General features: G+C 40.3%; 1 protein-coding gene across 2 annotated transcripts in view; it reads right to left on the bottom strand.

The window, feature by feature from the left end:
- mllt10 (MLLT10 histone lysine methyltransferase DOT1L cofactor) overlaps nucleotides 1-11,375 on the bottom strand; it is a 45,843-nt gene extending 34,468 nt beyond the window's left edge. The window contains exons 1-3 of one of the 2 annotated variants that reach the window (XM_063483802.1): nucleotides 10,685-11,375; nucleotides 7,545-7,624; nucleotides 74-128 (exon numbers count right to left, since the gene is read on the bottom strand). In XM_063483802.1, the coding sequence (XP_063339872.1) occupies nucleotides 74-128; nucleotides 7,545-7,624; nucleotides 10,685-10,847 (298 nt within the window). In that variant the 5' untranslated portion in view covers nucleotides 10,848-11,375. The remainder of the gene's footprint in view (nucleotides 1-73; nucleotides 129-7,544; nucleotides 7,625-10,684) is intronic. The other variant, XM_063483801.1, reaches the window with a different exon arrangement.
- Between the last annotated feature and the right edge of the window lie 1,816 nt (nucleotides 11,376-13,191).

Genomic DNA, 13,191 nt, shown 5'->3' with positions numbered 1-13,191 from the left:
ACAAAATCCACAAGAGGTTAACCACAGATGGCAGCATGTATGAGTGTGTGTGCGCAGCTAAGAAGAAGCCTACCTCCGTTGTCCGTCCTCTTGAGCGCTCCATCTTTGTGGGGACAGAGCTCGCACCTCTGTGGGTAAAGACGAAACATCAGGTCAGAAACAAGAGGTCAACCTCATCTGCTTACTCGAGGTATGACAAATATGAGTGTATGTGAGAGGAGCTGGCCTGTCGCCCAGACTTGGGCACACGGCCAGAAACTCTCTGGGAAAACACCCTCGCTACCTGCCACCTAAGGTTGTGTTTCATCCAAGTGCATGTACTCAGTTGCAGCAGCAAACTTCAATTACTTATTAATCCAATTAAAGCATCGCAAATCCTTTAGCAGTAAATGGCATATGAAATAGACCTGAGCTGTTACTTTGCTTCAAATCTGGCAATGTGTTGCCATAAAATAAGGATCAAAGGTAATCCTTTTACTCGGTTTTAGTTAAATAAAGCTTGGCATAACAATTATTCATTACATTACATGCTTTTTTTTTTTACTAAGTTTATAAATCAGACATGGAGTTTAGGAGTCTGAACTACACACTGACTTTTCTAGAAAAGCTGGAGACACAAAAATCATGACCATTTAGTAAACAACCCATCAACTTCAAGGTAAAGTTTTTGTACACACAGAGACCGTTACAAATGCACTTAGGTAACCCATTGAGGGTCATCCTAGCAAACTAAGCATTTTTAACATGACAGCAGAGTACTTTGAGACTTTTGTGGTTGAAACTTTGCAAGTTACTGTCAAATTTCTTCTATTCCTCCATTAGTTCCACGAGTTAAAAGAAAAACAGTTTGCCATCATGATAAATATCAGCAAAAGTATATTTGCTTTTCACAAATGAATAGAGAAAGTAGGCAGATCATTCCAGCACCTGTGTCAACAGCAACATGAAGTTAATCTTGGACTGACAAAGTCTAGTCCGGTCCTTAAAGGTTTAAAGACATCATATTAATTTGAGAGGACAACCTTATATGTGATGATTCAAGTGTTTGTGGAGAGCAGGTGAGCCCAACCATCCTGTTGCAGTTATTAGAAATGCAACGTTTGCCAAGGCTGCGTTCAGCAGGAACATAACCAGGAACTACTTTTGCACTATAAAGTTACACACTGAGCGCTTACGAACACCGAATGGGTTGCATTTTTGCAGAAAATCTGTACTTAAAAAAAACAAACAAACCCACAAACAAACAAAAAAAACGCACTGGGGAAAAAATGAAGACAGACAAGACAGGGCAAGACAAGGAAGAAACTGAGATTCTGGGTTTATCCAGTTCTCATGAGGAGTCAGCAGCACGGAGAATTTTATGGTTTGATCCAGGAGTCGAAGCTGTAGCTGTACATATTTTAGGGTGTCAGTGGGGCAGTTCGAGCTCTTGTTGGAGAAGTTGGGACCACATCTGAGGAAGCAGAGAAATAATTCCAGAGAGCCGACTGACCCGGAGCAGCGTCTAGCTCTGAGTCTGAGGTAAAACGGTATTGTTTTACTATTTGTATATGGAGTACCAGTGCGTGTTTTGAGCTGCGAGTGCACATGCTGCCAAATGCAGCAGTCTGATTGCTCAGATCTGTCTACTGGAATCAGAATAATCAGGCTTGGCTAAAAAAAAAAATTAATAAATAAATGCTGCAAATTTGTCCAGCAAAATTACGCGGTCGGTGTGAATGGCTGCATTAAAAATAGGTGAGTCCAAAAATATATTTGCACAGATTTTACACATCGGGTGTGTAAAGCCCTTAATACAGGGTTTATGAAAAAGTAAAATCCAATTTCAAAATGCTTTGATTCCACAGACGTTCAACGGTAACAACTGAAACAGGTACTGTTAGAAAGAGCAGATTCCTGAGTTTCACGTGTTTCCCGATAGGCAGCACAACAACAGCGGCTGCAGTGACTCCAGACATGCTCACAAAAGTATGGGAGTCTGACTATCGTATGGACATATGCCATGCATCCAGAGGGGAACACATTTAGCACTTGCAAAAGTTTGCATGTAAAACTTTATATTCAGCTAGGCATTTTAAAATTTACCACAAGCTTCCATCTCCATTACTTCAAAAACCGCAGCCTTTTGAAATCGGATGCTTCTTTTTGATACACCCGGTTTACCACACACAGCAAATATTATCTGTCTAACAAGCCACACTGAAACAGTTTCAAGGCTTAAAGAGGTTCAAGCTTTAAAAAATTATTTAGTTAAATGTGATAGTAACTGGAACAGTATGCAGATTGCTGGCTAAAAGACAGGCATGACGCATAGGACAGTAGGAACATGCCAAAGAGAAACCTGCTGGTGCAGGCAGTTACACCACATAAAGTAGGAGTAGCAGCCAAGTCTGTGAGGACCTGTAATTTATTCTTCCTAGTTAATATGCCCCCGTATACTGCAGCTTCCACCAATCTGTACAGAGATTTAATATGGAATGGTACACATGGCCATTTCATCTTAAATGAAAGTTTGCTTAATTCAAGCAAGCTTTCAAGTCTCACTAGGGAGCGGTACAATGATGGGTACTGCTCAGTAATAAAACATGTCATTCAATAATATAAAATTCATTAAAATCTTCTGTTTAATAAGTCAGAGTAAGCTGCTGTCAGGTCAGTTCTGTATAATCTAACTGTTGCAGTGTGATGACCCTCACACTGTATACCAAAAATGCATTATAGAAGAGATGGGCAGTAAGTCACTACATATTAATATGTATTATGTTGGCATTTTCTCGTGTGTAGTTGACAAAAATTATCATCTTTAAATATTAAATCACTAACGCATGTTTGTGTAATAAGCTGCCATCACTCCAGCCGTAGCTGCTTCTCACACAGACAATCATTTCAAACATATCAGAGATGCTAATCTGACCCGTGTGTTCGCCTGTGTACTCATGAATCCTGGTGTCACATGTCAGTTATATGTGGAAATGCTGACACCTGAGAATGATTTAAAAATAATATTGATTGAACGCATTAATAGGCTGAACGACCTGAATATTGTCTCGACTAGCAAGCTATTAGTGATCACTCTTGACCATCATCCAGGGTTTCCGCCAGTAAAGGTCTTAAACCTGGTGGCAGCAGCCACCAGGGATGGGGCTGGGAATTTGGTATAATTTAATGTTCATGTAGTGCTATCCAACCACTATAACACTCATCTCTAATTGTGAGTGGCACAGACAGAACTGAGTGGCTACTTATGTGCAGCTCTCACAGCTCGCACACAGGAGGGAAACAGAGACTCCCTTACTGCTTTCATGAGGAGGAGAAAGTCAGCCATGTGCTGTTAATCAAATGGCCTTGATTAATTGATCATCAACAAGTGTGAGTGCCTCTGTAGGGGGAAAAAAGACGTTTGGGCAGCTTCTTACCAGAGGTATATATCCAGGCAAATTCACCTCAAGGTCAGGCTGTGCAATGCTTAGAGAAATGCAAAAAACCCTGAAAGCTACATCTCAGACTGTTCAGGCCTCGGTTATCACGTTAAATATTAAAGTCACGACAGAACAATTACAGAATGACTGAATAAATAAAGCCTGTTGGGAAGGTTTGTCAGGAGAAGGCCAGAAGAACACGGCAACATGCTTAGTTTGCAAAGTTAGCTCTGAACAAACCACAAGACCTCTGGAACAAATTCCTTTGGACAGACAAGACCAACAACTGTCAAGCACAGTGGTAGAGGGGTGATGATTTGGGCTTGTTTTGCAGCCATAGGCGCTGGGCACCTTGCAGTCATTGGGTGGACCATGAACTCCTCTGTATACTGAAGTACTCTAGAGTCAAATTTGAGGCCATCTGTCTGACGGCTTAAGCTTGGCTGAAATTGGGTCATGCAACGGGACAATGATCCTACACACAGATCTGCTTCCCATAAAATAAAAACAAGTAGATATAAATAATGTTGTAGGTCTACAACAGAATGGCTGAAAAAGCAAAGAATCAAGGTGCTGTAATGATCTAGTCAAATTCCAGATTTCAACTGGAGGCCTGGAGGTTTAAATGCTGTGTATAAGGGAATGCCTTAAAGAAGTGAGGCAACAGAAAGTGAGCCAAAATTCCTCAGCGATGTGAGAGACTGGTAAAGAGACAGAAAACCATTATATGAAGTTATCATTGCTAAAGATGGTTCTAAAAGCTACTGAATCAAGAAGTGGGCTTAGTTTTTCAAACAACTGCACACAATCCTGTGGAAACTCTTTCATATGACTGTATATCATAGGGACATCCCCCAATCACAGCTGACTTTATTTCCATACAGAGATGAATGATTTAACCTGCTACAATTACTCTACATAAGTGGCCTTAAAAAGAGAACAGGATGAATAGATAAACACAATATCAAGTCATAACATCCAATAGCAAAGCCCGAGTGAGTGTCAGCATCAACAATAGCCAAGTGTAACCAGTGCTGAATGTTTGTTCTACAACATTGGCAAGAAGAGCAGGGTCGCTCTGTGTGAGCGTACAGGAATCACAAAAATGTGTCATAGTCCCTTCAGTGCTGCACGTACAACACTAATAATTTAGTTGAATGTTAAAGAAAATAATGCCCCAAATCCTCTTGCTGTGTATCACCATATAATTCAATCAACTGCAGTTGACCTTCAAAATCAAATGATATGTTGAATATTCAGGAAGAAGTGTTCAATATAGAGCAAACGTATCTTTCCTTCTAGCTTCGATTTGTGACTTGGGTTTCTAAAATACAACTGAGCGGTATGCGAATTTTAATTACTTACAAGCAGATCAATGTGTAATGTCAAACCTTTCTGCTAATGTGCACAAATTAGAAGTAATTATATAAATAGTCCCCTTCCCCCAACTGCTTTGTTCACAAAATGTCACGCATTGCTATAAATCTCTTTAAGAATTCCACTTAAGCTATTTTATAAAAATGTCTATCGTTTCATTTTACACTATCGTTTGTTTCGTGGTGTCGCAAAATAAACTGTTTATGGCAATATTTTTTCATAGTGTTGATGGTCACTGTAGTAGCTATATTAATTTCTTAAAGTTCTGTCTTTCTCTTATATTTAATATAACCACACTACAGACAGACAAGCGCCTGTTTTTATGCGTTGTCGTTAGCAACAACGACAATAAAACCATCGGGTGTCCGCTTGTTTATTTTCCACATAAACCTTTCACAATAAAGCTCAAGATCCTGTTGAGACTTTTCAAAATAAACTGAATCACATGAATGAGTATGCAGAGTATTTACGGATGAGAAGCAAAAAAGAGCCGTCAGGTGCTAAAAAATAAACCTTAGACTCAAACGTTAGAACAGGCTTTTCCCCGCAGCACGCTGTGTAATAAATACAAAGAAAACAGCGGCCGTTACAACTTATGTCTAAAAATGTATTGTTTCATGCATCGGTTAAAACATTCGACTCCAGGTACACGACGCCCAGCTGGAAACACTTCACGCAAGTCGAGCTGCCCGAGATTCACAGAATTTTCAGAAAATGTAAAACTTTTGTGATTTATATCGTTATCGGACGACAGATGTCTTATATCGGGATATGAGATTTTGGTCATATCGCACAGCCCTACGTTTAAAGTAAAAATGCAACACATTTTCACACACTGACATATTAAGATACAGAGGTGCAATACTATGGTGTCTCTATAGTCACCAAATCCTGGTGACTAACAGCACGTTAGTGTGACGTCCAACACTTTTAATATGTATGTTTATAGTCTTTGACCTCAAAGAAATAAATGCACACTAGCATTATTACTACATTATTGTTGCAGGCAGCAAATCCATCACAGGTCATGAACAATGACAAATGGGTAAAAACAGAACCAAAAAACAAACAAATAAAAAAAGAAAAAAAAAAGAAAGAGCCAGCCTACTTGGAAATATTCTAGGATCACTCTGTGCTTTTAATGGAATTAACCCACACGGCACAGACATGACACAAATACTACAGACCTCAGCTTCAACTGCATTTGACTGATCGGCGTAAACTCTCTGCGCCCACATGCTGGCGGGAGCATGCGTTACCATGGTTACCGTATTGTTTACATTTACACTACTTATGCAGTTAGACGCTGCAATTGGTTTCAACAGCTTCCAAGCAGCAGATTGATTTATTAGGAGTGTGACTGTTGAAATAAGCTTAAACCACATGTCTGCTATTACAAAATTATGTTTGCTCCATTTGATTTCTGACCATAAACAAAACTGCACCAAGAGGCCACTTGGAAATGTACTCGGGACATATTCTGAAACCATTTTTTTAAACTTAAAATGTTGTTTTTTGTCTACACCACAGTTCTTACCAGCCAATATTAACCATACTAGCTGGGCAAACAGACCAGTTTATTTGTGTGGATGATTTCAATTTGGCATAAATCTACTTTTTGGAGGAATCTCACAGATCGTATCAAAACAGCAGAGTCCAAGCTTTCTTACTCCACATAAACTAAGCAAACGAGTGACTGGTTATAACACGATTCCAACCGATGCACATCAGAGCCAAACTTGGGATTGGAATTTACATCCTAAATAAAACATCCTCAGAGAAAAGCCGAAGTGGTGGAGACTTCCACTCTTGCAGACTTTTATGAGTTATCTGTAGCCTCTTTTTTTCTGCCTTTTTTCCACTAACACCTACTCGAGCTGATTTTTAAGGTTCTCCGTTGGCTACCAGGTACATTTTTTTGAAGTGAGTTGATCCAAAAAATGTGAACAGAATCACTGCCACCGATTGGTCAGTCAATGGCGTCACTCAATGAGTCATGAAGCGACTTCTTCACAAGACTCAAATCCGCCATTTCCGCATCCCAACAGCAAGGGAAATGTCTACACACAAACTAGCACTGTGATCTTTTGAGACAGACTGAGCAGCAGGTATGCCATCGCCACCATGTATTCCATCGTTGTGTTGTGTCAAGCACAAATGACATCCTGGGACTTTTGGCCCATCTTTCTATAACACGCACATTAAGGTGGTACGACTGAAACAGACTCTGCTCTGCTCTAGAGTAGAGCAGAGTCGAGCAGAGAAGGTGCTAGCGGAAATGTGGCATAACTGGAGAGGATTCTTATGAACATGATTATATAGTTTAACAAAATTTGTGACAAGGATCATTACTTGAATCATGATTCTACCCTCAGAACATTGACTTACGATCTCTTAACATGATCTCACAACACTCTCACAAATGAACTTGAGCTATTTGTTGTTTTGCAGTGCTAAAGAGTTGCAAGTCTTGTTGTACAGGCTGCAGACTAATAGAGAAGCAATTACAAGCTCCCTCAAGTTTGTCTTTCCTGACATTAAGGAATATTGCAGAAGAAAAATGCTGTGGGACTTGTTTTTACAACCGCTTTTATCCAGGATCTATAAACAGACACAAAAATGACGCACCACCCAACCTGGTGCCATTTTCTTGGCTCGCTTATTAACAATAGGACGGTTCAGGATAAGTCCTGTGATTGTAGGCATTAAATCATCAGTGATGAAAGGGTAGAGGGCTTTGTGACTCACCACGCGGGCTGCTCGCTCCTGAGATTCACACTTTCTGCAGAACCAAGGACCAGTGGGCACCTGCACAATGCCATAGCAGGCTGGGGTAAAGAAAGAAACAGTGTCAGTCACAGTAACCACAACACAGTCAGTCTTAAAAAACATTTTAATAACAAAATCAAGCCTGACAACACCTGATAACATCTTCATAAACATCACATCATCTCCACTCCTCACATGTGCCAGAAACTGAGATGTGCGACTAAGCTGGTTTGGATGGAAGAGAACAGGTTTTTGATCTAACAGACTGCTGAACACGCCGCTTTCACAGATGCTATTTTTATGCCACTGCACTGACATCGTTTCCTTGTCCTACAAAATATTTGGGACAATGGTGAAATCACTAGCAAACCATTGTCATTAGGAATCTATACTGGCATCAGTTATTACCCCATACACAAAAATGTTTCGCTGAAACAAGCCACCGCATTTATTTGGCTTCCAACACAACTACAAAAATTTTGAGGAAATGTCAAAATCACAACAGGCTACATTTAAAGCTAGACTAACTAAATTAGAGGTTATGTTTTTCATTAAACTTTCTACATGGATGATGCATTAACAAGGTCACAGATTTATAATTTACACTTTATACTTCCACACTACAAGGGCAAAAACCCTGATTTACATTATTTAAATAGACTTGTTTTCAATTTAAATTAACACATTTTCCGTTTTCAAGTTTGATTTAAGAGAATCAGACTTGTTGTAAAGGTGCAAGCACAAGGCAGTGCTACCCTAAATGCGGCCAGACTACCCTAAATAGCCTACCTCTACACATTTCGAGATTATCTCGGATCTGACCAGAGCCCATAATCCGCTGGAATAAACAGCTATAATCCAGATTTTAGAGAACAAAACATCCAAGGGTTACAGAGTTCAAATGAAGACACGAGTGACCAAACAAAGATGAAATATCAAGATCTTCTGAACACACTACGCAATTCAGTTTGAAATATTATAAGAAAGAGACAATTAATTACGTGCAGTTTTATTTGCTACTCTAACAGCAGTTAGTGTTTGTCACTGTTTATCTTTTTCTTTAAAAGCCTTAGTGTATTGCATCCAAAATTTCCTGCGCATGCAAACTGTCACCACATTCTTATAGAAATCCACCGTGTTCCAAAAATGCTCAGTTATAACAATCAATCAAAACACTGGGCAATCAGATGGTGTTAGATAAACCAGTTTACACGATTGTTTCATGTCTTTCTCTAAATCGCTGACCTCTACAAACTGGAGATACAGCAAATGAATAGTCAGTGACGCGAGTCAGTCGATTTCTAGTGTTTTTGACAAAGACGGGTGACTGGACCGAATAAGAGCGGTCTGTGCACAATGCAGCGCAGACAGTTTGTCGCAAGCAGGATACCTTGTTATCATGGAAGTGAATGAAGACAATTAAATAAACCGCAAAAACATTCATAACCTAGTGAGACACCTAAAGAGCAAGCAAAGGGAAAGTGGCTAAAGCTAAGGCTAGCCACCCATAAATTAGCAACCTCGGTATGAGCAACGGATCAAAGCAGTTATGAAGAAAATCATTTAGTCAAGTAAAACAAAAAAGACAAAAAAAATTGATGTTCTGTTATCTGGGGAATTTATAAACATACTGTAAAATGATGCAAGTACCTGACATTTGTTTTGCTATACAAATCTGTTGCACCTGCTTTTTATTTGGTAAGGTAGGCTGCATCAAGTAAAAGTGGTTCAGTGGTTAATTATTTGTACCTCTTTCAGTAACACAGTACCCTATTTTCAGTTAAGTGAGAGAAGATCCTGTAACTTGCTGCAGTTTGGGGAATATTCAAATATAATAATCTCATCAGCATGAACATAATATTTTGCTTTAAAGTTTATTTTCATTTGTGTATGCTGTGAGTTATAACTGTAAACTATTTTCAAGAGTTATGGAAAATTAGGATTGGTCGAGAAATTTGCAATTGTTGCATCTCCATTATAGACTACTGAAAGTTCCTAGTTAACTTAATCTGATAATAGCCTAACTTAAAAAGAAGCCGTTTCAGCTGCGGTTCAAGGGCAGATCATGACACGAGTGCTGTCTGAATCAGAGCCCCAACTAATCTTAAGAAATGCTTCACAGGCTTTCATTAACCAATATTTTGGGAGAATAAGTAGCTTTCAAAGCTTCAAATGTCAGTTTTCCTTGAAAAAGAAAAGGTATTGTGCTTAGGGAAACCATATTTTCTACAGAGTACTGACACCTGACATCTTATGGAAGAAATTCAAATATTCAACAAGGTTTATTCGCAGATTTCTTCAAGCTTACAAAATTTAGCTCGAATTTGAACAGAGGGAGATAAATACAAAGAAAGTGTTAACATCTGACCTGGTGTGAGTGCTGTGAAGTATGTAACACTTTAGCTGTTTCCTATGTTTACTTACAATCACGCTGCTGCCAGACAGGCCTACTAAGCAGTCTAAACACTGCCACAAATTGTTACAAACAAAACAGTGCTACAAGTCCAAATACACTGCCGTGCACTGACTTCAGAGCTGCTGACATTTCAAATAGCATCCCACTGTGTTTGCCAAATGGACACATGACCAGCTATGTAAACAGTGGACGTCATCACGTGAGCGAGTGAGAGTTAGCGTGGAGAAATCACTGTTTTGCTTCTTGAACTGGACCCCCTAAAACACAAAACAAATAATGCTTTCCACACTAAACTGCTTCCACTCTTTATTTAGAGCCAGTTTTATTTGTATTTATTTACTCCGTTGACTACATGCATGGTTTAAACTCCTGGTTTCGAGCTCACCTCTTAAGTTTATACCATTTGTCAAGAGGAGAGTAACCCTCCTTCTCTGAGCACGTGACAGCTCTTAGTAGAGGGGGGAAAAACAGCACGCCTCGCGGCTAGAAATGTGTGCATAAAGCTGCTGTCAGCCATCATCAGCAGAAGAGTACACAGGCCCTGTTAGCTGCCAAGCCAAATCATCGGAGGGGCCAGCAACATGCGTTGAGCCTGGCCTTGGTGAGAGCAGGAGGAGGAGGAGGCTCCATAACCTTGCAACAAGACAACGATAACTAGCCTGCGAGCTAACTGCTAGCTCCTAGCACAAGCTCCGCGGCTTACCTTGATGCACGGCGACGTTGCAGCCGTGTCCGTCGCAGTACACCAGCGGGTTTTCCGCCCAGCCTCGCTCGTCTGAACACACACAGCACCCTCCAATCATTTCCTTCATGTTACTCGTCAAGAACTCGTCGTCCGCCGCCAGACAACGCTCGCCGGACACCATCTACGAAGAAAGCGGACATGCGGAGGAATACATAAAGGCGGACCCAAAGCTTCGCCGAAGACGCCTTCTCGCTCCCCTACGACGCCACTTTAGGTCCCGCTGGGCCGAAATGTCATGTTTTAAACGTGTTTACGTCCCTTTTTGACGCTGTATTTTCTTTCACCAAAACATCCCCGTCACGGCGCGACGGTGAGAAGAGGGGGAACTTCATAGAGGAGGGGAAGTGCGTAATGACGCAAGGCGCGTGTGTGTGCGTACCTACCGACAGGAAGTGAAAAGAGGCTCGCCGGCAGCAAACATACCATTTTGGTTCCACATGGTTTCAAAGTTTGGAGCAGAGAGAAAAGCGAGACGGTCCAAAGCAGTTCACTTAATGAGGGAGGCAAATTTAAAAAAATAAAACAAAACCCCAGCGCTTCCAGTGTGTAAAATAAGTTAATTTTGTTTGACCTCTAAGAGGACTTAAATCTGTCCTGTGGAAAGCTGCTCTTTAATTGTAGTTTGGTGAGAAATTTTTATTTTACATAATAAACACATTTAGAAAACACTAAATAAATTAGCGATTTCAGATAAATCTATGATAACCCATTAAATAACTCACTGAAGTAGATCGTATTATTGTACACTATATTACACACTATAATACTCAGTTATGTCATCTAAAAGCAAAACAAAAACAATCCTCTGGGTTAAGATTCTTAAATGAGCCAGTTTACTGCTTTTCTCTGTTTTATATCATCACATTACCATAAAATATATCATCCTTTTTCCTCCCTCTCTCTCTCTCTCGCTCTTGAGTCCAGAAAAAAGTTATGAGTATTTTCACTCGTCTTTACATTGGTGAGCATTGTGAGCCTTCGCATCAAAACTGATTTATTAATCAATGAGCAAACTGACAGAGTAATCAGTAACAAAAACCTTTATTTTCTTGCAAGCCTGAATAAAAGTCCCTCAGACTGTCAGAGAGGAGCTTTCGCTGAGATAGAAAATTGCAGTGTCTGCTCTAAATGACTATTGGTGACCTCAAAGTATAGCACTCAGGGCTTTTATATCATTTAAGGTATTCTGTAATTATGACCGGGCTGTCCACACACACCGTACGTCTGTCAAGTGGATGCAGCCCTGGATAAATGCTGGATGTTTACACCTACAGAAACCCTTTTTGATTCAGAGGGTTTTAGCAGACTACACACACACACATGCACACAAACACATACACACAGACAAGATGTCTTTTAGCCAGTCCTCTAGTAAACCATTGCCTGCATCATCATTTCTCTTTTCTACTATTTTATAAGAAGATTGGTTTTTTTGTGTGTTTTTTTTTTTTTTGATGTGCTGATGAAGACATGTATATGTGTGTTTGTACACATCCACACATGCATCTTTGTTGTCTGGATCATAAGCGTTTTATTACATTTTGCTATGCCTATTCAGTTTTTTTACAGCTTAAATGAATACCTAAGGACTGCATTTTCCTGTATTTATCTCTTTGCTTTGAATAATGGATAATATGAGTACTCACACTCCTGCACTATTGTCACTCTGGGTTGTAACTGTTTTCAAGTAAGTGAATTATGCTACACCTCCTGCATTTGACTACAGTTACACATAGAAGACCCTAAAGGTATAGCTTTTTTACTGTAGAGCGGATAAAATAAAGGAAGGAATCAGGGTTCCCTTCGGGAATACATTTTTATCCTTGGAAGGATATGGGCTCTGGGACGCCTATATCAAGCTGCACATATCGCCTTGTCAATATACAGTTTTGTTTTGACAGCTCCTCATGCTGTTGCCAAGGATGCTCCAGAACACACATGCTATTCCAAGCACTCAGCTGCTGCTTGCATCACCGATTCCTCTGAGCGAGCTCCCGCTCTCGGTTTCCAGAGAAACGTAATGACTTGCCAATAATGCGCAAGAGCACACGAGCGTTCTCCGTGTAATATAGTGAGCGAGAGGGCCCTGGGAGTGCCTGCCCATTGTTTGCTTTAATTTCAAATTGCTCAAATGCTCCAGTCGACACTGGGCACTGCACTGAAAGGGGGGTGAGGGGCTGGGGAAAAGGAGGAAAAAAATGTGAATTGTGTGTGGCAGGGGAAAACCTATTAGAGCTGGAGAGAACAAAGGGAGGCGAAGGAGGGGGCAGCAGTTGTGGAGGGGCCCATATAGCTACTGAAATAGTGAAAATGGAAAATTATTATTATTTATTTTTTTCACAACTTGCATTTGATTAAATCAAAGCTCGATTTATGCCCAGTGTTCTTCAAGTTGCAGGAGAAGAGCCCTCCCTGAGATAGAAAATTAAAGCGACACAGTCTACTCCCAGGTGACCTCAGAGATT

This window comes from Pelmatolapia mariae, linkage group LG9 (genome assembly GCF_036321145.2).
Source record: "Pelmatolapia mariae isolate MD_Pm_ZW linkage group LG9, Pm_UMD_F_2, whole genome shotgun sequence".
NCBI classification, from domain to species: Eukaryota; Metazoa; Chordata; class Actinopteri; order Cichliformes; family Cichlidae; genus Pelmatolapia; species Pelmatolapia mariae.
Note: the sequence above shows the minus strand (reverse complement) of the source record. Positions and strands in the feature narration are given on the sequence as shown.